This window comes from Quercus robur, chromosome 3 (assembly GCF_932294415.1).
Source record: "Quercus robur chromosome 3, dhQueRobu3.1, whole genome shotgun sequence".
Lineage (NCBI taxonomy): Eukaryota > Viridiplantae > Streptophyta > Magnoliopsida > Fagales > Fagaceae > Quercus > Quercus robur.
Genome location: NC_065536.1, coordinates 45,139,400 through 45,165,688, shown reverse-complemented (window position 1 = coordinate 45,165,688; position 26,289 = coordinate 45,139,400). Strand labels below are relative to the sequence as shown.

Genomic DNA, 26,289 nt, shown 5'->3' with positions numbered 1-26,289 from the left:
ACAAAACAACTGAAGAAGTGGAATGTCAATTCTATTGGCCTGACCTTAAAAGGGGCGTTGCTAGGATAGTTGGTCAGTGTCGTACATGTCAACTAGCCAAACATCACAAGCAAAACATTGGCCTGTACACACGTCTACCTGTGTCAGATCATCCGTGGCAGGATGTGAGTATGGACTTTGTGTTAGGTTTTCCCCGCACCTTTAGGAAGCATGATTCTATTCTAGTAGTTGTTGATTGCTTCTCTAAGATGGCTAATTTCCTACCATGTTCTAAGACCTTTGATGCTTCTAAGATTGCAAAGCTCTACTTTGATGAGATTGTCAAACTTTATGGTCTCCTCAAAACCATAGTGTCTGATAGGGATGTTCACTTCATGAGTTATTTTTGGAAGACCTTGTGGCATTTAGTAGGCACCAAATTGAAATTTTCCACGACATTTCATCCTCAAATTGATGGTCAAACTGAGGTGGTTAGTCGTAGTCTAGGCAACCTCCTTCGGTGTTTAGTGGGTGAAGCCAATCGGAATTGGGATTCAATTCTTCCTATAGCCTAACTTGCATATAATAGCTCTGTCAATAGGTCTATAGGCGCTAGTTCTTTTGAGGTTGTGCATGGATATACACAGAAGCCCTTAGATCTTTTGCCTATGTCCCCACATGTTAGGATTTCTGAATCTGCTAAGGCATTTGCACGACATATTCATGATTTGCATAATGAGATTCACAAAAAAATTCAGGTAAGTAATTCTCAATATAAAATTCATGCTGACACTCATCGGCGTCATGCAAAGTTTCAGGTAGGGGATTATGTCATGATTCGGATTTGACCTGAACAGTTTCCCTCTGGGATCATTAAGAAATTGCAAGCTCGTAGTGTTGGTCCATTCAAGGTATTGAAACGAATGGGCCCAAATGCATATGTCATTGACCTTCCTCATGATTATGGTATTAGCTCCTCCTTTAATATTAAGGATCTAGTTGCTTATAAAAGCCCCATAGTTATTTCTGGTACCCCTTTTGATGAGCCTTTGCTTGATCCTATTAATGCCCATATTCCTATCCCTTTACCCTTAAATCTGCCCTATGCACATAAAGAATCTATTGATGCTATTTTAGATGAGCAAATTGTTTCTACCAGGGATGAAGGAGTTCACCATTTCCTAGTTCGTGGCGAGGGCAACCAGATTCTGATTGCACATGGATTACTCAAGATGAGCTACAGCGACTGGATCTTGACTTGCTGAAGTACTATCAGAGCTCTTCAGATTTCCACTTGACGGGGTCGAGTTCTTCTCACCCAAGGGGAGTTGGTGCGGACACGAGGTACAAGCCCCCAATTATACGCATGTATGGGAGGAAGAGCAAAAAGAAGACGGTCCAACCTGTGGCCTTATAGATGGAGCCTATTAGTTATTGGGCTTGAGATTAAGCAAGCCCAAGCATTTAATAATTAGGGTTTCTTTATGCATTTTATTGTTAGTTATTTAAGCACTTTTTCTGATTATTGTAAGATAGTTTTGAGAATTATAAAAAAGAAAATGTGTATTTCTTTTACATTGGTGCCGACTCTAGTTTTTGCTATAAAGTGAGAGAGAATGACTGAATAGTCTGTATATTGATGTGTATATAATAATGTACAATAGAGAGCCTTATATAGGCTAGGTATGTGTGCAGTATAAGTAATATGAGTAAACTACAAGTACAATATACTGGGCTAAGCCTAATGGGCTAAACTAGTCTAAGCTATACACTAACATCCCCCCTCAAACTCGAGGTGGCAAGGAGGAAACCAACTGGAGTTTGGATATAAGATCTCGAAGATGACTAGGCAGGTGAGTCTTGGTGAAGATATCAGCAGGCTGGTCAACAGAGGAGATGGAAAACAACTTGAGATTTCCTTTCTTGAGATGCTGGTGAGTGATGTGGCAGTCAATCTTAATGTGCTTGGTGCATTTATGGAAGACATCATTATAAGCAATGTAGATAGCACTACAATTGTCACAATAAAAAGGAGTGGTAGTGGGCTGTGGAGCATCCATGTTAGCCAAGAGCCAACGAAGCCAAACAAGCTCGCAAGTGGTGTCGGCAAGGGCACGATACTCAACCTCAATACTGGAACGGGAAACCACATCCTGCTTCTTGCTACACCATGAGACAAGAGAAGTACCCAACAGGAAATAGAAACCTATGATAAAGCATCGATCAGTCGGATCACCTGCCTAATCCGCATTTGAATAAGCATGAAGCTCGAGAGAAGATCGAGAGGAGTAATGAAGACCATGATAAAGTGTGCCTTTGACATATCGGAGAATCCGAAGAATGGTAGCATAGTGAACAGAATGAGGGGCATCCATGAACTTACTAACCATACCCACGGCATGTGAAATATCCGAACGAGTAACAGTGAGATAGATCAAACTACCAACCAATTGATGATAGCGAGTAGCATTGGATATAGGTTCACCATCCAAGGGTGTGAGCTTTGCATTGTATTCTAAGGGAGTGGAAACAATCTTGTTGTCGGTGATACCAGCTTTGGAGAGAAGAAGCATATTTAGCTTGGGAAAGATAGTATCCATCAGAGGATGAGGTAACCTCAAGCCCAATAAAATAGCTGAGAATGCCCAGATCTTTCATCTCAAAATGCTGACTAAGGAAGTGTTGAAGAGAGCGGATACCTACAGAATCATCTCTAGTAATAATCATATCATCAACATAAAGAAGAATAAGAGTGATACCGGCAAAGGATCTTCGGACAAAGAATGCAATGTCATGAGGACTCGAAGTGAAACCCTGCTGAGCAACAACTGAGCTAAACTTTTCAAACCAAGCTCGAGGAGCCTGCTTGAGGCCATAAAGAGCACGGCGAAGGTGACAAACTTGACTGTTGAGTGTGAATAGCCAGGGGGTGGCTGCATGTACACTTCTTTGTGGAGATCTCCATTGAGGAAATCATTCTTCACATCCATTTGATAAAGAGGCCAACGGTGAATAGCAGCCACAACAATAAGACATCTAACAGATGTAAGACGAGCAACAGGAGCAAATGTTTCCTCAAAGTCAATGCCATACTCCTGAGTAAAGCCCTTGGCAACTAGGCGAGCCTTGTACCGTTCAACAGATCCATCAACCTTGGGCTTAATCTTGTAAACCCACCACAACCTACTACAGACTGACCAGAAGGCAAATCAACCATATCCCAAGTGTGATTCTTATGAAGGGCATCCAGTTCTTCGTTCATAGCTTGCTGCCAAGGAGGGTTAGTATGGGCCTCATGATAGATGTGAGGTTCATAGAGGGTGGCAAGAGCAAAAGAGCAATGATAATCAGTGAGATAAGGGGGAGGAATACTTATCGAGTGGAACGACAAAGTTCAGGACCAACAAGAGACTCAGGAGAAGGTGGTGCCACAAGATCTAAGACAGGTGGGTGGTGCCACAAGATCTAAGACAGGTGGGTCATATGTCAGGGACAGAATCAGAGATGAGTTGTCTAGAGAGGCAGCTTATGTTGAAGAATCCTCCACAAGTTCAGGATAGAAAGGGAGGAAAAGATTAGTAAAAATGGGAGACTATAAGGAAGAGGACGCGGGAAAATGCTGAAGACTCGTGAAAGGACTATGTTCCCAAAACTCAACATGACGGGAGACACAAAGGCAATGAGAAATGGGATCATAGCAACGAAACCCCTTTTGAGATACACCATAACCAAGGAAACAACAGAGACAAGTACGAGGCTGGAGCTTTGTTCGTTTATAAGGAGGAAGAGAGACAAAGCAAGCACAACCAAAAACCCGAAGAGAGGAGTAGTCAGGAGTTTGACCATAGAGAAGCTCGAATGGTGATTTGTTGCGTGTAGTTGGTAAAGGAATACGATTAATGGTGTACACAGCAGTGAGTGCGGCCTCACCCCAAAAGCGCTCAAGAAGAGAGGCAGAAATGAGAAGGGTGCGGACAACATCAAGAATGTGACGATGTTTTCGTTTTGCAAGACTATTTTGTTGAGAGGTGTAAGGACAAGACCATTGAGGAAGGGTACCATGATTGTCTAAAAAGGATAGGAAAGATTTATCATTATATTCTTGAGCATTATCTAATGGAAACACTTTGGTAAATAGAAATAAGTTCAGATCTATGGTGAAGCAGATAAATCCAAGTATATCGAGAAAAATCATCCACAAATATGACAAAATATTTAGATCCCCCCTCAGTGGGAACAGGTGCAGGACTCCAAATATCAGAATGTATAAGATCAAAAGGTGCAGGAGAAAGGAGTCACTATTATTAAAGGGCAATTTTGTTTGTTTGCCAAAATGACAGAAAGTACAATCAAAATTTTGAAACTAAACTGAACCTAAATGACCTTAAGAAGCTAACAACTGAAGACAAGATAAGGATGGATGACCAAGACGAGCATGCCATAGATCAGGTGAGGGGGTGGCAGTGGTAGCAGTAGGAGAAACAACTTGTGAAGGAATCTTCAAGTCATGAACCTCAAACATGTGACCAACCTTACAACCTGTCCCAAGCACTTGACTTGTCTAGGGATCCTGCACATCCACACCATGATTAGTAAATAGAAGATCTACGCCTAATTCATAAAGTTAACCAACAAAGAGCAAATTGAGGGATAGCTTTGGGATATGAAAAGTGTTACTAAGGGATAAACAAGGAGAAGAGATTGTTCCTTTATGACTAACAGGCATAGGAGTTCCATTAGCAGTGTAAATGGTGATTGGATGTTCTAAGGGTGCCTTATCAGTAAATTAGGATTTATCAGGAGTCATATGGTTACAACATGTAGTATCAAAAAACTAAGGTTGTTTACCTGAGGTGGCAGAAAGGGCAGTGGAAGTGCGGGATAAAACCTGTTGAACAACTGCCTCAATATCAGCCGTAGTAAGTGAGAAAGCCAAAGATGGACCTATAGGAACCAATGGATCTAAAGGACATACAACAGTTGCCCGAGGAAGAGAAGCTTTATTCTGCTTGTGCACAAATTTATGCAGTTTGCGACAAACTGAGATGTCATGACCTTTGGCACGACAAAACTCATAGCGAGTACCTTTGGAAAACTGAAAGGTGGGACGCCCAGAGTTTATTCATGGAGGAGCAGTGAATGCAGCAATGGGAGGCTGTGGAGAGGGTGTAGCCAATACATGATCAGAGGATGACATGTGATGAGTAGGCCGACAGTTCTCCTCAGAAATGAGCTCCTTAACTGCAGCATCAAGAGAGGGAGTAGGACACCGGCTAAGCAGAGAAGCCCTAGTAGGCTTAAAATCCTCACATAAACCCATCATGCAGTGCATAAATTTACGGCGATCCCGATATTTGACAAAGAGCTCAATGTCCTTAGAACACACTAGTGGAGGATCTGCAGCAAAGAGTTGTTCTCACATAGTAGAAGTCTAAGAATAAAAATAAAAATAGACTGACCTGTCTCTTGGCACATTTGATAAAGCTTTGATTCAATGTGGAACTCCAGGCTTGAATCATTAGTACAATTATAGCGATCGGCCAGAAATTTCCAAGTAGCCTCAGCAGTCTCAAGACGAGGAAGAAGATTATGAATAGAGGGAATAGAGGTATTGATAAACCAAGACAAGATCTTACTTTGAATACTCTCCCATTCCTCTAAGCATTCTTCATAATCATTCGTTGTAACAGCAGTCTTGGAAGACTCTTTAGCAGCTGTGGCTTTGGAAGGGGTTTGGTACTAGCTTAGGAATTGAACCAGTCACATATCTCCACAGTTTACGACCCTTGAAAAAGACAGTCATATTTTGAGACCATGCATGTAGCTAGTAGGACCATCCAACATAATGGTGATAGGATGTATGATATCTCGTTCATTTTGTTGAGCCATAATGAAGAAAATGACCAAAAAGTGGGATTTAGAGACCTCAAATGCAGAAACGGAGCCCAAAATAGAAATCTACGTGAAAAACTGAGCAAGATAAGTGTTGGTGAAAAATTTTGACTTTGGTTAAAGTCAAAGATCAACAGTCAGGTCAAAGTCAACGGCTCGAGATGCTGACATGTGCTGACGTGTGATGATGTGGTAGTGTGACGTCACCTTAGGGCTGACGTGGTAGTACGCAAAACAAAGCAGGCATGTGGGGTGCATGGAAGCATGTGACGGCTCTGTCCTAACGCGTGAGGTGCGTGTGAGAGATTGACAACGAATGGTGGCATGCGGAGCGCATGCTTGTGAGGTAGAAACTTCATCCGGCGTGTGGAGGCACGTGTGAGGTGGTTTCTTGCAGCTCTTTGTTGGGTTTTGCTCGGGATCGGAAGATCTGTCAATTTGTGCCTTGACTTTGGTAGTTTGATCAACAAAATTGATGAAATTCAAGTGTTCTAGAGGCTATGCGCGTGACGGTGGTGACTCGTTTTTGACAGTGACTACTAGATGAAGGCGAGGGCAACGGAGGAACGCCAAAGATGTCCACAAGAACTAGGAAGTCAGAGGAATGACTCTAATACTATGTTAACAATATAAAGTGAGAGAGAATGACTAAATAGTCTGTATATTGATGTATATATAACAATGTACAATAGAGAGCCTTATATAGGCTAGGTATGTATGCAATATAAGTAATATGAGTAAACAACAAGTACAGTATACTGGACTAAGCCCAATGGGCTAAACTAGTCTAAGCTATATACTAACAGGTGGTATGGGTTTTCGAGAGTTAAGCAAGTTTAATGACTCCCTTATGGCCAAACAAGTTTGGAGATTAAAGAATCATGAGAACTCTCTCTTCCACAATTTTTCCCAGATTGCTCTATTATGGAATGTGATAGTTCCAACAAAGGCTCATACGCTTGGAAAAGCCTTTATCAAGCAAGACATGTCATAGAGTTAGGGATGGTTTAGAGAGTTGGTGATGGTCAGTCAATTTAGAGCAGAAGTGATAAGTGGTTACCAAAAATCCCATGTGCTAGGATTGTCTCTCCAGCCTCTGTGTTCTCTACTACCTTCAGAGTCTGTGAGCTAATTGACGAAGAGTCACATTCTTGGAAGACTGAGTTAATTGAGTAGGAATTATCACCACAGGAAGCAAGCCTTATTATTGGCCTCCCTCTAAGTAGTCAGGCTACTCCAAATAAGCAAGTTTGGCTCCCCACACCTCAAGGAAACTACTTGACCCGTAATGCCTACAAATTACCGTCTGGGGTTGAAAGAAGTTTGCTGCCAATTTGTTCTAACTCAGAGAAAAGTCACCTTTTGTGGAATGGCATTTGGAACTTACAGGTTCCTCACAAAGTCAAACACATGATTTGACGAGCTACTCATGATGCAATCCCAACACTTTGTAATTTGTTGCAAAGAGATGTTGCCAGGTCTATCCTTTGTCCGGGGTGTAAGGCAGCCAGTGAAGGCACAATTCATGCTCTCTAGAGTTGTCACTCACTCTTTTTCATTTGGGAGACTAATGAGGTGTTAAAGAAATTACTCAGTTATAAATTTAATGCATTTGCTAATCTTTTGGAGATGATTTGTATGATGAGGGATTGCATTGAGGTCAACCTCTTAGCCATGATTTTCAGGTTAATCTGGAATAAGAGGAACTCAGGTAGATTAGGTAATGAATTCACTGAAACTCCCAGGATTCAGCATAAAGTAATGACCCTCCTTCAAGATTTCATGAATGCTTAAGCCCTGAAAAATTGGCCACCTCCAAAAATGAATAGAGCTGTTTGGTGGATCCCTCCCATCTATCCTCATTAAAAGGTTAATTTTGATCCCTAGGGGTAGTTGTTCGTGACTCATCAGGTAGTGTTATTGGTTCCCTGTTCGAATGGATTCCACTTCCTACTTCAGCTGCCGCAGTTGAAGTTCTTGCTTGCCGGAGGGCATTGGTGTTTGTGAAAGAATTAAGCATTTTCAGTTGTTCTCTTGAGGGTGATGCTGAGGTAATTATAAAGGCACTCTTGGCTGGGGATACAAACCATCCGGAGTATGAACATGTGATCAATGATGCTTTTGTGTTAGCTGATGGTTTTCTATTTTGTAGTTTCTCATGTAAAACGTTTATGCAATTTAGTTGCCCATTTTTTAGCTAGAATATCAAAATTTGGTAATGAGTTTTAGGTTTAGATTGAATCCATTCCTGATGATATAGCTCCCCTACTAACACGTGACTCTTTGTAGTTGCTTTTTTTTCTTTCAATAAATTTGGTGTTCAGGTTTAGCTTCTCAAAAAAAAAAAAAGAAAAAAAAAGAAAAGAAAAAAGAATCAAAGTAACCACCAGGATGTGCCCTAGCAGAGGAGCGTAACAAGAAATTATTATTTACACTAGGAGGACTACTGATGTGGTCCTCCCTGACCAATGAGCTAATACCATCTATGCAAATGTTTGTGTGGACTTCCTAATCAACACAAGGAATAAAAAATAAAAATTACCAGATGATGTCACATTTACATAAATAACAACATTTTATTAGTTGAGAAGTCAACGAGGACCACATCAGCAGTTCTCCTAGTAGACCTAATAATTTCTCGAGTGTAACATGCTTAAATCAATAATCATGCTATTTCATGGAGATATTATTGTCTAGGATCTTGTCTCATACCTAATTGTATTTTAGATTTTTCTATATATAAGCCTAATGTGTCGCTGTTTCCCTTGGTTTTTGCCGTTTTCATTATTGTGGCCCTAATTAGTCTAGTCCATGATGAGGGGCAGAACTGCCTCCATCATGGGGTGAAATCTTAGGCATTTATATTATTATTATGATAATGATTATAACGACCACATGATTCACAATATTTCAATTATTGGGACTATATAGATCTATGTACTAACACATTCTAGCATTAGTGCCACAAGAAGTTAAAAAGCCTATACCCAATCCCAAATAATCCAAGCTTCCCCCAAAATAGAATATAAAAAGGCAACCGATGGATGCTTTATCTGCTATAAGTGATGATAATGATTCAATCACTTCAAGTGACACCAAAATCCAATATATCAGGAGTCAAATCCACATGATATCTTATATGTAATTTGACGAAATTTCAATCATATGTATTTTGGTCAAAATATCGATCAATGCATTCCCCATGCAAACTAGTCCAACTGGTTTTCCACTCCCATGTGAATGGGAAATCTCATTTGCACAATTGCAAGACTATTCTTCAAATACAAAAGTCTATTGTCACAAGAAGTGATACAATTTTGGCCACAACTTGCCCATGTGACAAGTTGTGAGTGAGATTCTCAAAAAAAAAAAAAAAGTTGTGAGTGGTGAAAAAAAGTAATGGGCCCACAATTCCACAACTCACAACTCATTACATGGGTAAGTTGTGGCAAAATTTATGCCAATTATTATAATTTTAAGCAATGTTATACCATTCAATATTTTTTAGTTAGATTTCAATTTTAACAAATTTATTGTTGGCTACATTATCTTTGTATATTTTCTGTGCTTGCAAAATTTTAAGGTAATCAAAGATCAATAGCCATATTATCAATTAATTGTTTAAATTCAAATTTTTGTAAATTTAAAATAATACATAAAAGTTAATTTACGAATCAAATCATAAATAACATCAAATTGGCATGTATGTTAACAACATATAGAACATGTAATCCAAGTGAGATTTTCAAAATATGAATTCAATAACAAAATATTGGCTAGTGTAACATTACTTTAGAGTTACCCTAAGTGTAACTTGAACCCAACAATTTACATATATATATGTGTGTGTGTGTGTGTGTGTGTGTGTGTGTGCACCTAATATGGTCTCCACCAAAGTAATGGGGCCATAATTTGGGATCACTCTCAATCCTATGACTTAGGCCCAGAACCTGCCTTGGTTCCTCTGTGTTTCCCCTAGCGTTTCCCAGTGTTTTCCCTCTCTCTCTAACACTTTTACCCCCCAAATTTTTTTCAACCCCTCTTCCCCTACCGTCTGCTCCTTATAGTCTCTTCTTAGTGGGGTTGTCATCATTATCTCCCCACTTATACACATATTCCTATGTTCATCAAAATCCCAAGGGATCCTCACGAATTTAGAGGATTCCCTTGGAACTTGTTTTAGACACCAAATAGTGTTCGAGAGTGGATCCCTATTGGAACTATTAGTCCTCGGCTACCAATCTCGCTGGGGTCACGTCTCAGCTTGACCACCTTTGTTATCAGTCAACGTCTAGCCGACCCCTTAGGAACCTCTCAAGTGCTGTCCCCTAAACCATGGTCCCTATTTCGGGGTTGGGCCCACTATGATAAGACCCGAGGCTAACTCCCCCTATGCGTATCAAGCTTAAATCGCTTGCTGGGCCTCGGGCTTCATGCTGGGCTTTATTCAAATGGGTTGACATGGCCACCTGGGCCCAGCTCCCCACAATAGCCCCCCACGATCCTGTTTCTGCATAGTGGAGATAGGATTAGGGTCCTGCTGCCTGTGGTCGATGCATTTACTTCTTCCCTGCCCAAGAGGAATGACGATTTTACCTCAAGAAGGCCAACAGTCCACTTTTTAATGCAACGGACAAGATAGCTCGCTCCGTTCGCAAGATGTGGCAGGATTTGAGATATCAGAAGGCCCAGATGATTTAATGCTTCATTTACCGAGGTGCATGTGAAGCAAAATGAGGGTACGCATTTATTGTAGTTGGGCAGTTACAACTAATGACCCTTGTTTCTATAAATACCACCCATAATTTTTGTTTTTGTCTTCTTTAGTTTCTGTTAAGTTCTAAACATTGCCTTCCTTTGCTCTTAAGCCCTTAATCTCTACAAGATCACTTTTCTCTACAAGAGACCACTCTGTAAGTCTTCTTCCCTTTGACTATCTCCTCATAACTTACTTAGATTCAACTATATGCCTTTTGCATTCTTATTGAAAACAAGGGAAGACGTAGAATCCTTTAGAGTTAGATACAATATCCCTTGTGATGTTGAGATTTCATACTATCACGGGGGAGAGACAACAGACCAGAGACTTCTTCAAGTCATGTTTTTTCCCTTAATGTCCATTCTTGAGGGCAGGGTTAGGTTCCTAGTAGACCCCTTATTACTTAGGACCTTTTATTTTTATGGCCTTAGCCTTGATCAGTGTTTGCCCAATTTTTATAGGGTAGTTAATTGGGGCGTCTCAATCGCTTGTATGGCCTGAGCCTTACCCATCACGACATCAACTTCTTGTACGCCATTCGGGGAAGTCTAAAGCACGGGTACTACCTTCAAACCCGTAATACCATTGTTCGGTTAATATCCTGCCTCCCCGATTCCAACAGGAACTCGGCGGGGGAATATGTGAGAGTGAGTGGTAACTGGTTAAACGGGGATAGGTCGGTACTTTCTTTTACTGATTCCTAATATTCACCGACTGTGTTCCCTTTCCTTCTACCCTCTCTCCCGTATTGTTTTATTATATATATATATATATATATATATATATTATTTGGTTCTCATCCATTTTACTACCTTCTTAGATTCTCATTTACACTTACTTACTTCTCGACTACAGTTTCCAAGAAGTTCCAGCCGGATATAAGGGTGGTGCACTTCAAAGAGCTCAACTTCATCCTTCGCTAACGACGGTCAGCTAAGGGCCTCTCACCTGATCTTGGGTTGTGTGCCCTCCTACACAAGCTACCAGAATTCATCAAGTGCTCTGACGGTCAGTAGCCTGCTATTATCATATCTGTACGTTAGTTTGCCTGGGTTCTTGCCTAAGAGGCTCACTTTTAGGGAAGCCAAGGATTTAGGTCCTCTATTGGTCAGACACGGCTCTCTCGAAACTATTCAAGATGGTTCGAGGGACACTGTTTTCCAAGGTCGAGCAGAACACATTCCCATGGAGGCTCCCATCTTAGGAGATCCTGATGAAGAGGGTCCAGTTACCAAAGAGACAAATCCCATGTTTTGAGATCCTGAAGAAGGGATGGTTAAAAAAGGGTCAATGGCCTTGGATCGTTGGTTCCTAGCCACACCAGCTTCGAGGGGCAAAGTTTCCGCCCTGTCCACCCTTTAACAAATGACTCCTCCCGTGCCTCAACAGCAAAGGAAGAGCCAAAAGGGTACCAGTGGTGCTATGGTTGGGGACAGCACCCCTCATGTTGCCCATCTTCCTACTTAAGTTTCAAGTCAGTCGACTATTCCACCGACCAGTAAAACCCCCCAGGAAACACAACCCCCGAGCCAACCTATCATAATAGGTTCGCAAGTAATGGCTTTTTCCTTGGGCTTTGCTGCCAGGTGGGAGTGCACTTTCCAACTAGGGGATAAAGCCCTGCCCTCCAAATCTTACCTCCGGACATGGAGGAGTGGTGAGGGAGGCCATGTATCGGACAGCCTAGGGCAGGCCTTATTGCTTCCTGCTGACATTGAGCATTATTCTGGCTGCCTAGATGATGACTTGGTGCTTAAGCTGAAGTGGCACACTATAGCGATATGTTTTACCTCTACCCGAACTTTATTATCAATATATATATATATACACACACACTTGTTATTATGTTTATTTATATTTTTTTTTTATGTCCCTTAATTCGCAAGTGTTACCAATCGGACTAGAATAACCCAGTTCTACCTTTCTGTTGATTCAGGCTGCCCAATTGACCCATGTTGTGGAGGGTCGGTTGAAGGATGCGCAAGAGGAGACCGATAAAGAAAAAGCCCTAAAACAGGTAATTGAGGCTAGCTTGAAAGAGAAGATCTTGGGGCTAAATGATATGGAGCGGTGAGCAACAAATGCTGAGAAAGCACTAGAGTTGGCCAAGCAGAAGGCCAATAAGGCTCAAGGTAAGCTCGGGGAGACCGAGCTTAAGCTTGCAGAGACTGCGAGCATCCTCTCTGCTCGGGACAAGGAATTCACAGACTATAAAGGCGGAGAAAAGGCTCGGAAGCAAACTTACTACAACAGGGGCTTCAAGGACACTGAAAACTTAGCTGGGCCCGTGATCTTTCAGGCTTGAAAGTTCGGATTTATGGAAGGCTGGATAATAGTAGTCAACGCCATCGGGCTCCCCAAGAATTCCCCCTTCAAGAGTATCGACTAAGTGCCTCTACCTGAGGACCCTGCCGTCAAGGCCCAGGTTGAAGAGTAAGGAGTGGTTAGTAGTGATGAAGAGGAGGGCACGGAGAGTTCGAAATCTAGGGAGCTGTCTAAGCAGATTAATTCCCATGTAGTGGTGCTGGATGATGACCAGCTAAGAACTGCTGCCATCGTCCCCAACCAGATTGCCCAGCCAATAGTCACTCCTGAACCTCCACCCAACAACCCTTCAACTGATCAAGGAACCCCTGCATCGACTCCTCTAACCACCAACACTCCCGGAGCTTAGACTTGTTAAAAACAAATTTGCATTTTGTTATTTAGCTTTTTTTTTTTTTTTTTTTCACCCCTATGTGAGACTAATGGTTTTAGCTTTCACCTTATGAAGGGACAACGCTCTTCACTTGCCTTCATCCAATTCTTATTAACTCGGAACCGATATTGATGCTTTAACATTCATATCGAAAATTTCTTAAGTGTCAATGTTGGGTGGCACACTAATCTGACCATTCAGTAACAGAAATAAATTCAAGTATAACATTAAAAACTTGCTTAAGTATTATCGTTCGGTAAAGCAACAGATAATTTATGCATTCGGTGGAAACATCCGCGATTCACTTAAGTGTTATTCCTTGGCAATGTAGTATGTAATTTCAATCACTCATGGTACATCGCTCCTCATGCACCTTTACTAGTTAATATCATATATGTGTCTAAAAGTAGGGGCATTCCCCAATCATTAGTCAAAAACAAGGATGTTCGGCGATTAAAGGATGAGTTAATGTCATAACCTGTATTCCGAACCGAATATAGTTGTTGATGTTTCTGTGTGGCCAGTGGTTAGGATTGGGCTAAGGTCACGTCTTTATCTTTAAGGAGATATTAAGGTTTCTATTTGGTTGGTGACCGGTGTTAGGCCGAGGCCAAATTTCTGTCCTTATGGAGACATTAAGGTTTCCATCTGGTCGGAGATCGGAGTCAGGCCGAGGCCAAACTTTTATCCTTATGAAGACTTTAAGGTTTCCATCTGGTCGATGACCGGAGTCAAGCCGAGGCCAGACTTCTATCCTTATGAAGACTTTAAGATTTCCATATGGTCGATGACCGGAGTCAGGCCGAGGCCAAACTTCTGTCCTTATGGATAAATATCATGTACATGCATGGACGCTTTATCATTCACTCCTACTTTACACAGGATTCGTTAACTGAAATTCATCTACTTTCACTATCCTTGTCAGCTTACAAATTAAGACACTAATTCCATACAACACATTACATTCATTAGTAATATTTCTTTAGATTGTATACGTTCCATGGTCAAGTAAGGGTCTTTCTTCCAACTCTTCCAAGTAATAGGCTCCCGCTCTGGCCGTAGCTGTTACTCAGCAGGGTCCTTTCTAATTAAGGGCCAATTTTCCAGCACTTTGATCTTTCATACTCCCAATGGCTTTTTGTAAAACGAGATCTCTTGGCACAAACTCCCAAGGCCTGACCCTTCTGTTGTACCCCTGAGCCAACCTCTGTTGATAATCAGCAAGTCGCACGGCTACCATGTCTCTCTGCTCTTCCAAGGCATCCAGTTTCCCGACCATACACTCATCGTTATGACCCTGCGTAAAGCGTACAACCCTCGAGCTTGACAAACTAACTTCAACCGGTATAACTGCTTCGGCACCGTAAGTCATGGAAAAAGGTGTCTCACCCATCGGCCTCTTAAGAGTTGTTTGGTATGCCCACAGTACGTTCAGCAACTCTTCAACCCAGTTTCCCTTCACGCCCTCTAGTCTCTTTTTCAGACCATTGACAATCGTCTTATTCCTCAGCCTGCCCATTGCTTTGGGGTTATACGGATGATAAGTATCTGTTAGTTATCCTGAGGCTAGCATAATACTCTTGAAAAGCCTTGCTGTCAAACTGCAATCCATTATCGGACACCAGTGCTCGGGGAACCCCAAACCTTGTAACAATGTTCTTCCAAATGAATTTCTTTACATCTACGTCCCTGATATTTGCCAAGGCTTCGACTTCCACCCATTTGGTATAGTAATCCATGGCCATCACCACATACCTTATGTTCCCCGAAGCTCGAGGGAACAATCAATTATATCTAGCCCCCATTAGGTGAAAGGCCAAAGGCTGAGGATCAGATTAAGATTTCCCCCTAACAGATGCACCATAGGTGCATACTTTTAGCACCGATCACACCTCTTGATGTAGTCGATCACTTCTCGTTGCATATTCAGCCACTAGAATCCTTGAGTCATGGCACGGTGCACGAGCGACTTACCGCCTGAGTGGCCGCCACATATCCCTTCATGAAGCTCAGCCAACAGCTCGACAATCTTACTAGGATGAAGACACAATAGGTATGGCCCTTCAAATGATCGTCTGTATAACCTCCCATCTTCGGATAACCAAAAACAAGCTGTTGTTCTCTGCACCTTCTCATCTTTTTTGATATCATTCGGTAGGGACCCATCGGACAAATAGGCTACGTACGGATCCAACCAACTCGGCCCTAGTTTTGACGCAGCCATTATCACAATCCGTTGTTCGATGCTCGGTTGCTCCAGCAGCTCTACGGTAATCATACGGCTTATGCAATCGTCCAAGGAAGACGCTAATGTAGCCAATGAATCAGCGTGCCTATTCTAACTCCTCGGCACTCTAATCACACTAACTTTCTGGAGATCTACCTGTAAACTTTCAAACATCTTTAAATATTGTAACATATGCCAATCCCTTGCTTCGAAGCTCTTGTCGATTTGACTTACCACCAGCCTTGAATTTGTAAACATCTCCACTTCCTTCGCTCCAAGACTTCACACCACCTGGAGCCCCACGATGAGGGCTTTATATTCAACTTCAATGTTTGAGTCCCAGAACCCCAACCTAAGTGATCTCTCCAGTTTAAACCCTTTGGGCAATATTTATACTATCTCGACCCCTGACCCCCTTGCATTAGAGGCTCCATCCATGAATACCTTCCATTGACCCATTTTGATTTAACATATTCCCACTGAGCTCAGAAGAGGAGGGGTAAACTCAACCACAAAGTCTGTAAGCACCTGTCCCCTAATGGAATTCCTTGGTTTATAACGTATGTCAAACACCCCCAGCCTTGTTCCCCCACTTTGCTATCCTTCCCATGAAGTCTGATCTTCTCAACAATGACTGCAAAGGGTACTCAGTTAGCACCCATACTATGTGAGCTTGAAAGTAATGGGGTAGTTTTCTCATGGCACGTACCAGGGCCAAAGCCATTTTTTCCAACGACAAATACCAAGTTTTTGTATCCACCAAAGTCTTGCTAAGGTAGTACACGGGCCTTTGGATCCCCTTATGCTGCCTAATTAACACCGAACTGACGGCGTGGTTGGACACTGCCAGGTACATGTACAACTCCTTTCGTAGGTCGAGTTGGGATAAAATAGGCAGGCTAGCAAGATAGGATTTCATATCTTTAAATGCCGAGTTGCACTCTTCCATCCAATGGAATCCTTTCCACTTCTTTAATAATTGATAGAATGATCTACACCTGTCTGTCGATTTTGACATAAATCTATTTAGTGCAGCTATCATACCCGTAAGCTTTTGGACCTCCTTTGGATTATTGGGCAGGTATAGTCATTGGATGGCTGTTATTTGGTCGGTGTTCACTTCTATGCCCCGAGTAGTGATCATATACCCTAAGAACTTGCCTGATCCCACCCCAAAGGCACACTTCTCTACATTGAGGCGTAATTTGTGTTGCTTCAGAATATCAAAACCACCCTGCAAGTCACGGGCATGCTCCCCTTCCTCCCTCGTCTTTACTACCATGTCATCAATATACACCTCCACTGTCTTGCTGATCAGTTCCTTAAACATACAGGTGACCATTCGCTGATACGTAGCCCCCGCATTCTTTAACCCAAAAGACATCACCGTGTAATGATAATTCCCCTTGGGCGTTATAAAGGCACTCTTCTCTTGATCCTTAGGGGACAGAGTTATTTGATGATAGCCTTGGAATGCAATCAAAAAGCTCATCTGTTGGTGCCCGACTATGGTATCCACCAATTGGTCTATCTTCGGCACTGGGAAAGGGTATTTTGAACATGCTCGATTTAAATCAGTGAAATCGACATATACCCTCCACTTTCCATTCTTTTTCTTAACTACCATCGTATTAGCTTGCCACTCAGGAAAGAACACCTTTCGTATGGCCCCCGACCATTTTAAATTTTGCACTTCCTCCTTTACCGCTTCCACATGGGGTTTTGCGGATCTCCTCGTTCTCTGTTTCTTAGGCATAACTTTTGGATCTACATTCAACTTATGGATAATAAAACTCAAGTCTACCTCGGCTACATCGTATGGGCTCCAAGCAAACACATCCAAGTTCTATACTAGCGTCAACAAAATTTCCCCACAGTCCTCAGTGGATAGGCTTTCCCCGATTTGGAACCATCTATCAGCATATGGCAAGATTGGTATTTGGACTAATTCCTCAGCGCTGTCAACCCCAGCCGAGCTTTCAGGCTCCAGTAATTACTAAAAAGGCTCACGGTTAACTTGTTCCTTCTATTTAATTTCGTGGTTAATTATTGCCACCAGGCACTGCCTCTCCATCCTCTAATCGGCCCAAACCACCATAACACCATCATTCGTGGGAAATTTTAATTTCCTGGTGTAGGGTCGATGGTATTGCCCCCATGGCATGGATCCAAGGCCGCCCCAAGATTGCTGTGTAGGGTGAGAAGGCATTAACCACGATGAAATTAACTTCCTTTTCCTTTTCTTTGGTTACTACTGACAGTTTTATCTGCCCCTTAAGGGTCATGATTTTTTCGTCAAACCCCACAAGCGAGGTATCATATCTACTAAAATCCTTAGATTTCAGCCCCAGTACCTTGTAAAGGTTAGGGTACATCATCTCTACTCCACTCCCCTAATCTACCATTACCCTCTTTACCAAGAAACCTCTAATCTGGGAAGTTACAATTGAAGCATCATCGTGCGGTTGAAATGTTCCTTCCAAATCTGCTTCACCAAAGGTGATCGGTACAGAGGCCTTCTAGGCCTCTTATCAAGTCGGTTCGAGGCCTCTACTTTAGATGGGGATACCACGCTAAGTACTCCCTTCCGATTATTCACGCTTACGCCCCAAGAGGTTGCATGAATGACCTTGATAATTCCCAATGGAGGTGGGAGGGTTTGGTTGTTTCAACCTCCTGACCTTTGTCCTACATTTGCTCCTTCCTAACCAACTAAGAACTCCTTAAGATGCCTGGCCTTCACCAACTGCTCTAGGTGATCCTTCAGCACACAACATTGCTCGGTAGTGTGCCTTTTCTCTTGATGGTATGTGCAGTATAAACTCTGATTTCTCCTCGTCGAGTTTCCACCCATCTTCCCCGGCCATCGGAAATAAGGCTCATTCTTAATGCGCTCCAGGATCTTATAGACTGGTTCCTTGAATGTAGCATTAACTCCCTCGGCTTGCTGCTCTAAGCCTTCCCTAGGGGCCTTTGGTTCTCTCCTGTTTCTTTGCTGGAATTTTTCAAGGCGATAATCTTTATGATACTACGATGAGACTGGGGCTTTACCTTTGCCCTATAGATGGTCGTCTTCCAATCTCTTATTCTCCTCGATTCTTCTCATTAGCTGGTGCATGTCTTCAAGGGGCCACATGGTTAGCGAGTCATTCAACGTAGACTCTTTAGGGAGGCCTATTTGGAAGGTGCTGGATGCCATTTGCTTATTCCCCCCTCCCATCTCATTGTAAAGTTCCTAATATCTGTTTGTATAGGAGCGGAGGGTCTCACCACTTCTCATCCTCATAGACAACAAAGAACCTATCGGTTGAGGAACTTTGCTACACGTTATGAATCATGTTCCGAACGCTTGTATTAATTCCCTAAAATTACAAATGGACCCCTTCCTCAGACCGTTGAACCACCTCATCGCTATCGGCCTAAGGCTAGACGGGAACATCTTGCACATCAACCCATCATTATGAGAATAGAGGGACATCATCTGTATATAGTGACTCACGTATTCCACTGGGTCTATTTTCCCATCATAAATGGTGAACTGCAGTCGCGCGAACCGTCTTAGCATCTTTATATGTTTGATTTCATCGGTGAACGGTTATTGGGCGACCCTTCTCAACGCATGACTCATTGCGTCCTAAGCTCCGATATGATGCCCGTGCCATTTGCGAAAAGGGGATTCATGATAACGCCTCACAGTCTTATGTGATCAATTTCTCGATCAGTGTGAACCACTACCCCGAGATGACCCATCTGGAATGTAGTCTGGATCATTAGACGAGCCCTCCCGATCTCTCCTGCAGTTCCGGCCTTTTAGCTCAATCTCCAAATCATTAACCAGCTTCCGTAGATTCTCGAGCTTCTTTAACTAGTCAGTGCAATAGGGCCATTTGGGAATAGATGACATAGTTTGTTCCTCGTGGGAAGGCCCCTTGTCAGAATTCGTCTCCTGTCCATCATGCATGTGTTGCTGTTCCCTTCTACGCTCCTTGTCCCGTCTCTTATGACCCCTTGAGGAGGCCCTTGATTGATTTCCACCTGTAGATCCCTCGCCCTCACGTGGTCCTTCCATGATTAGGAGGCACCAAGTACGTACAAAGCCTCAGGTGAAGTAGGATTCCCACAAACGACGCCAATTGTGTGCACCTAATACGGTCTCCACCAAAGTAATGGGGTCACAATTTATTTATAAGTGGGATCACTCTCAATCCTACGACTTAGGCCCAAAACCTATCTTGGTTCCTCTGTGTTTCCCCTAGTGTTTCCCCTTTCTCTCTAACACTCTTACCCCCCAAATTGTTTCCAACCCCTCTTTTACTTGCCCTCTGCTCCTTCAAATAGTCTCTTTTTAATGGGGTTGTCATCATTATCTCCCCACTTATACACATATTCCTATGTTCGTCAGAATCATAAGAGATCCTCACGAATTTAAAGGATTCTCTTGGAACTTGTTCCAAACACTGAATAATGTTCGAGAGTAGATCCCCAGTGGAACTGTTAGTCCTCAGCTACCAATCTCGCTGGGGTCGCATTTCACCCCGACTACGTTTGTTATCAGTCAACGTCTAGCCGACCCCTTAGGAACCTCTCGAGTGCTGTCCCCTAAACCATGGTCCCTATTTCAGGGTTAGGCCTATTGTGATAAGGCCCGAGGCTAACTCCCCCCGTGCGTATCAAGCTTAAATCGCTTGCTGGGCCTCGAGCTTCATTCTGGGCTTTATTCAAGTAGGCTGACATGGCCACCTGGGCCTAGCCCCCCACAATATATATATATATATATATATATTAATTAGGTAAATTTCATTAACTTACCCTGAGATTTGGGCTAATGTTAATTAGGTCCAAAACATTTAAAAATTGACCAATTTGGTCCATAAAGACAATTTGACCCTAAAGAGACCAAACGTCGTTACTAATTCTCTCTCTCTCTCTCTCTCTCTCTCTCTCTCCAAGCCCTGACCACTTTTGTAACATCCCAACACTTAAAAAAAAAAAAAAAAAAATGATGGTCAGATTTTAAATGTTATCCCATGTGCCCCACCTACCCCACAATTCCCCATCACTCATCTCACAAATATCTCTACTCTCTTGACCGGCCATCTCTCTTCCTCTCATTTGTTTTCTTTCTTTTCTTTTCACTTAAACACACACACTCCTCTCACTCCCTCACACTCTCCCACCGGTACCCACTCCACACCACCATCTCCACCATCATTTTTCCGGCAAGATCACCAAAAAAACTTCTTAGTAACCTTTGCATCTTCACATATTTTATTTGAGGTAAAAACTTCTAATCTTTTTGGTGGGTTTATATGTTTTTACTAGAGGCTTTCTTTATCTAAGTTTTGAAAATGATAACCATGTGATTTATGAGCTTTGGAAGTGATATTCATGTGTTTATATGTATGGGTTTTGTCTTGGTAGATTTATTTGATGAGTGGGTTTATAGTTTTTACAATGGTGGTTATTTGAGTGGTGAAGATTTGGGGGTTTAGGTTTTTTAATGTGAAATAGATGGTAAATATAATTTTTTATTGATTATTTGGAGCTAGTTGAAGTTTTAAATTGCTTGTCTTGGAGGATATTGTGATTTTGCTTTCATGGGTCTCTTAATAATGTTGGGTAAATCTTATGGAAGCTAGTCATGATGTTGGAGATGATATTGCATGGGTTAACTTTATAAGTTAGAGTCTATGCCTTGTGAATTAATTTGTAGAAAAATTTTGGAAGTGGAATACATTATTGATGAGGTTAAACACTAGGCTTGCCTAATTAATTGCTTATTGGAAATTCCTAATTTGTAGCTAGATACAATTTCAAGTTTTATGCTTATTGTGATAGGTTTGCCTGATATTGTTTAGGTTCTAACTAATCTCATTTGGAACTTGGAGAATTAGGCTTTTTGCGGGTTGCCAGGTAAGTAGCTTTTTAATGGGATTTTTGGAAAATAATCATGTTGCATAAACATTGTTTTTGGGTTAGACACATTTTTGGAAACTACTTATGGAAACTATATTTTCCTAAAAACTATTGTGTCGTAACCTTAAATGTATGAGTATTTATGAAAAGTGTATCATATTTGGTATTACATATGGGGAAATGCATGAATTGTTGGCATGGAAAATATGAGCATCTTTGATTTAATCTTTGATAATGAACTCATGGATTTTATGGCATATTGGAAAATTTAAAGATGCTTATCTTGTCTTGTATTATTTGGGAAATTGATAGAAAATCTTTTTGGACAAAGAATGAAGTTGAAAACCTTACAAACTTTATGAAAGTTTTGATTATTTATGGTTTTTCTAAAACAGCCTGAATATAAACTATGTATTTGAAAGTACATGTAACATGTGAGTTTTATGTTATTTTAACCTTATGCCATGTGTGATTTCCTAGTGATCACTTTATTTGATTTCGGTAGTCTTTGTGATAACGGTGTCAGATCTAGGTCACGCTCTTTCACTTTGGATGACGTGTTCTTCCCTGTTACCCAAAGGGAGAAGAGGTTCCTTAATTGTGTGTGGGTAAGGCTATTACCCATGAGGCCAAAGGACCACATGCAAAAGATATCCTATTTGATGCGTTCTCCCTGCTGCTCATGGGGGGAGAGACAAAACCTTGAGGATATGAGGCTGCTGCCCATGGGGCCAAGAAACTACATACCAGAGATGACAATATCAGCTCAGTTGTGAATGGTGGATCTCCTAACCAGTCTATGTGGTAGTGTGGTATATTTGTGATAAATTACCTTATGTTAGATTTTATGAATTTGAAATTATATTGTTAGTACTCACAGAGTATAGTATATAGTTTCAAGGTATTTATTTTGAGAAACTTTGTGTTTCATTATTTAACCATTCTTCTCATATTATTATTAGAAATGGTCTTGCAATATTCATTTAGAAATTTTCCAAATTAAAACATGTTTTGTAAACAGTTCATCATCATGAAACTTACATTTTCTCTCCTTCCATTAATTATGCTACATACTAGGCTCTGTCTCATCCTACTATTTTAGAAAAATTTTCAAAGTAGCCAATGATCGTTTTGAGACATATTTTTGTGGCTAGCATTAAATAGACTAACTACTGATAAAGGCTTGACTTTTGTGATGGTGATCTTTAGATGATGTATATCCTAGAGTAGACTTGACTTATTCTTTTATATCTAATAATGGTGATGACTTTTATTCACATTAATAGAACAAGCTGATGATATGTAATTATATTTATTCAGACCTCCATTCTTTTGTGGCTAATGATCCTTGTAATTATTGCATAGAGTTTTGACTTACTTTAGAAGTATTTTTAATGAAATTATTATGAAAATTCTTGATATTGGTACTTGGTATGAATTTGTTTAGATTGAATTGTCAAAAAGGAAAAATCTACAAGTACCTTTGGAATGTATTTCTCATGCTTTTGACTCTTTTGAGTTTGGGGTGTGACAACTGTTACACCCAAAAGTACCTCCAACAACCCTTAAATAATCCCAAAGTACCAAAAAAAACCAGCACAACAACCCAAAAATACCCAATCCTCTTTGAATCCATAAAAATATTACCAAAATCCCATAAAAAGTCCCCTTAGAAATGCTACAAAAAAACACATAAAAATACCTCTTTTGAAACCCAGAAATCCTTTTGTAAACCACTACTTAAATCTCCTAAAAAACCTAATAGAGATACTAAAAATCCAACAAAAATCCCGGCTAAACAACACAAATAGCACCCAAGACCCCAACTATAAATCTCATGCTTGGTACCCTTTTGGGTTTGGGGCGTGACAACTACTGTCACACCCAAAAGTACCTCCAACAACCCTTAAATAACCCCAGAGTACCAAAAAAAGTAGCATAACAACCCAAAAATACCCAATCCTCTTTGAATCCATAAAAATAGTACCAAAATCCCATAAAAGGTCCCCTTGAAAATGTTAAAAAAAAGCAAAGAATACCTCTTTCAAAACCCAAAAATCCTTTTGTAAACCACTACTTAAATCTCCTAAAAAGCAAACAAAAATCCCAACCAAACAACACAAATAGCACCCAAGACCCCACTGTAAACCTCATAAGAGAAACTAGAAAAACCCATGTCACACCATGAATTGGTGTCATCATCCCATGAAGAACACTGCCAAAATTTGGAATCCAAAGCCCATGCCACGATCCATGACACCACCACAAAGACAACGAGAGAGCTTGTTGACGACGAGATCCAGACCTAAGCACCACCACCACCACCATGTGGGTTTCGATGTGAGATAGACAAAGGGATGAGAGTTAGATGACGGCACTGCTGGCTTGCGTGGTGGTGTTGCTAACGCAAGTTTTGCCAGTGAGCAAGGTTCAATTAGAGAGAGAGAGAGGGAAAAGGACGAGACAAAAGAAAAAGAAGAAAGAGGAGAGAGTTTAATTGAGAGAGGGAGGACACAAGACAGAAGAGAGAAGAGAGAAAGAACAAATAATAAGTAACAGTGTTAGGTCCATTTAGGACCAAGTCATCTTTAGGGACCAATTGAGTTAGTTTTGAAATGTTTTGGACTTAGTTGAAATTAGCCCAGACCTCATGGTAGGTTAATGAAATTTGCCCTATATAATTCAAATAATAATTCAATTAATAAGTGGGGGAGGGGATTCCTTATAATGGTAGCTAGGTTTCCTTATAATGGAAACCTAGCAAAGTGACTGGACTCCAAGATTGTTTCCATAAACAATGTATTTTTGCAGCTGATAAGTGATAAGTACTGGCTGAAATGGACAGCACAAAAATCAATTGAACTATGGAAGATCTTGGTATTTATTTATCAATATGGGATGCACCTTTGGAACATTGCAGCCCAGAGTGGCATCGGATATGGCTCGAGTAAGCATGGATTAGACATGCCCTGTGGTTTATCTGGTAGAATGGCATGCCTGCTATTTTCCAGAGCAAAATGCAAATTTATTTCCAAAGAAATGCACAAATGCAGCAATAGAAATGTGCATCACAATATTATTCAGAGATCAAGCGAGGCTCTAAGTACTCCGTCCAATGAACTATCCCGAAAACCGCGAGTAATGGCAAATTGTGCTTTTAGTTTTGGTTCGGTTCCAATTCCATCATCATTCATCTTCTCAAAACAGTATACAGGGGCTTGCCACTTGGCATCCTCAAGCACTGCTCCCACTTCAAATGTCATAACATGTGCCTCCCTCCCTGGACATTTTGCAACGTTAGAATCTTACAGACATGCCAGTTCGGAGCACTCTTATAAAAACGGCAGACAGTTTTTATTCACAGCGGCATAGCGATACAACTTGCTGTATACTATATACATTTGTATGCAAAAGTAAAAGTTTAAAACCCAACGAAGGCTTAAAAATCCTGTTGACTCTTATAGTTTGCGACTTTACTTCCTGACTATTATTTAAAGTGATCAAATTAAAAATTAAAATGTAATCACTTCATAGAAACTAGAGACCATCTATGATGTTTAAAGTGATCACTTTTAATTCTTACGCAACATGATCAAATTAAAAATTAACATGTAATCACTTCATTGAAACTAATAATGGACAGTGTAAAGTTTTTTAGGATTAAAATTGATAACTAAAATTTTTCTAGTGATTAATAGTTCTGTAAGGAATAAAAATTATGAATACCAAACTTTTAACCAAAGTTGAAAGTGAATATATTAAAGTGAAACAGCAAATGCAAAATGAATATGAATTATGAATACCTACCTGTGTAGAAAACCCAATGAACAGGCCTCTTGGTGACAACATCCTCGTAGTACCAAATGAAGTCCACCTTCTCCCAAACATTGCAGAGGAACCCATCCACGTGGCGCTGACCCAGGTAGTTAGCACCATCGAGCCAATTTGGGCGAAGAATACCCACCTCAAGCTGTGAAGTTCTGCACTCTTTGTTGGAGTCCAATGTGTAAAAGAAGGAAGTCCCATTGTTCCATTCAAGGTCATGGAGAACCTTACTACTCAGCTGGTCCTGTATGATGTTGAAATTTCGACCATTGACCCAGTCGTACCATAGATCGATTATCTGCAGGGACCCACTGTGGTTCATGAAAAGTATGGAGTGGAATTGGTGGGGCCATGAGGCTGGTGTTGGGTCTTCTTCCTCAGTGGAATTGCAGAGAGAAATGGAAAAAATGAGTAGGATGAGGATACAGAAGGTGATGGGTTTGGTTGCAATTGCAGAGGCCATTGCTATCTTTGCGTTTGAGGAGGTATCAGAGAGAAGGACGCGTGGTCGGTATGTTTGTGGATTTCTTTTGATTAATATCTTGTGTGGTTCAACTACTTCATTGTTAATTTGAGTGGATGACAGACCAATGAGATAAGCACACGTGCAGGGACGGGACTTGAAGAGAAAGGAAGCTATAGCCCACAAATGAAAATTTTTAACCATTTATTTTGGAAAATTTTAAACATTTTAATTTTTAATCATTAACCTGGTAGCTTAATTGACACTTCCACATGCACAAAGTGTTTAAAATGTCAAAGAGGGAAATAATTTGAGTTATGGTGTATTTCCAAAAAAAAAAAAAAAACCCACAAAATTTGGAAATCAACTCCCAAAATTGAAATTTAGGGGTTGTTTGGTAGTGTATTTTGAACAACAATTTTTAGTATTTAAACAATATTACACGTATTTTAATACACTTTTTCACCCACATGTATTTCTAAAAAATACAAATAACATTACTAGAATAACATTACCTAATGGGCCATTAG

At 41.0% G+C, this 26,289-nt stretch overlaps 2 protein-coding genes across 2 annotated transcripts; one reads left to right on the top strand and one right to left on the bottom strand.

Moving 5' to 3' along the window:
* The first annotated feature begins 248 nt into the window (after nt 1-248).
* On the top strand, nt 249-1,244 carry LOC126719643 (uncharacterized). Its single transcript, XM_050422176.1, has 3 exons — nt 249-470; nt 627-737; nt 837-1,244. The coding sequence occupies exons 1-3, from the start codon at nt 249-251 to the stop codon at nt 1,242-1,244; spliced, it is 741 nt and encodes a 246-aa protein (XP_050278133.1).
* A 23,080-nt stretch (nt 1,245-24,324) lies between these two features.
* Nucleotides 24,325-25,820, bottom strand: LOC126718050 (uncharacterized protein At4g14100-like). The gene is made up of 2 exons (XM_050420079.1): nt 25,279-25,820; nt 24,325-24,751 (listed from the first exon to the last, which is right to left on the bottom strand). The coding sequence occupies exons 1-2, from the start codon at nt 25,757-25,759 to the stop codon at nt 24,552-24,554; spliced, it is 681 nt and encodes a 226-aa protein (XP_050276036.1). The 5' UTR covers nt 25,760-25,820; the 3' UTR covers nt 24,325-24,551.
* Between the last annotated feature and the right edge of the window lie 469 nt (nt 25,821-26,289).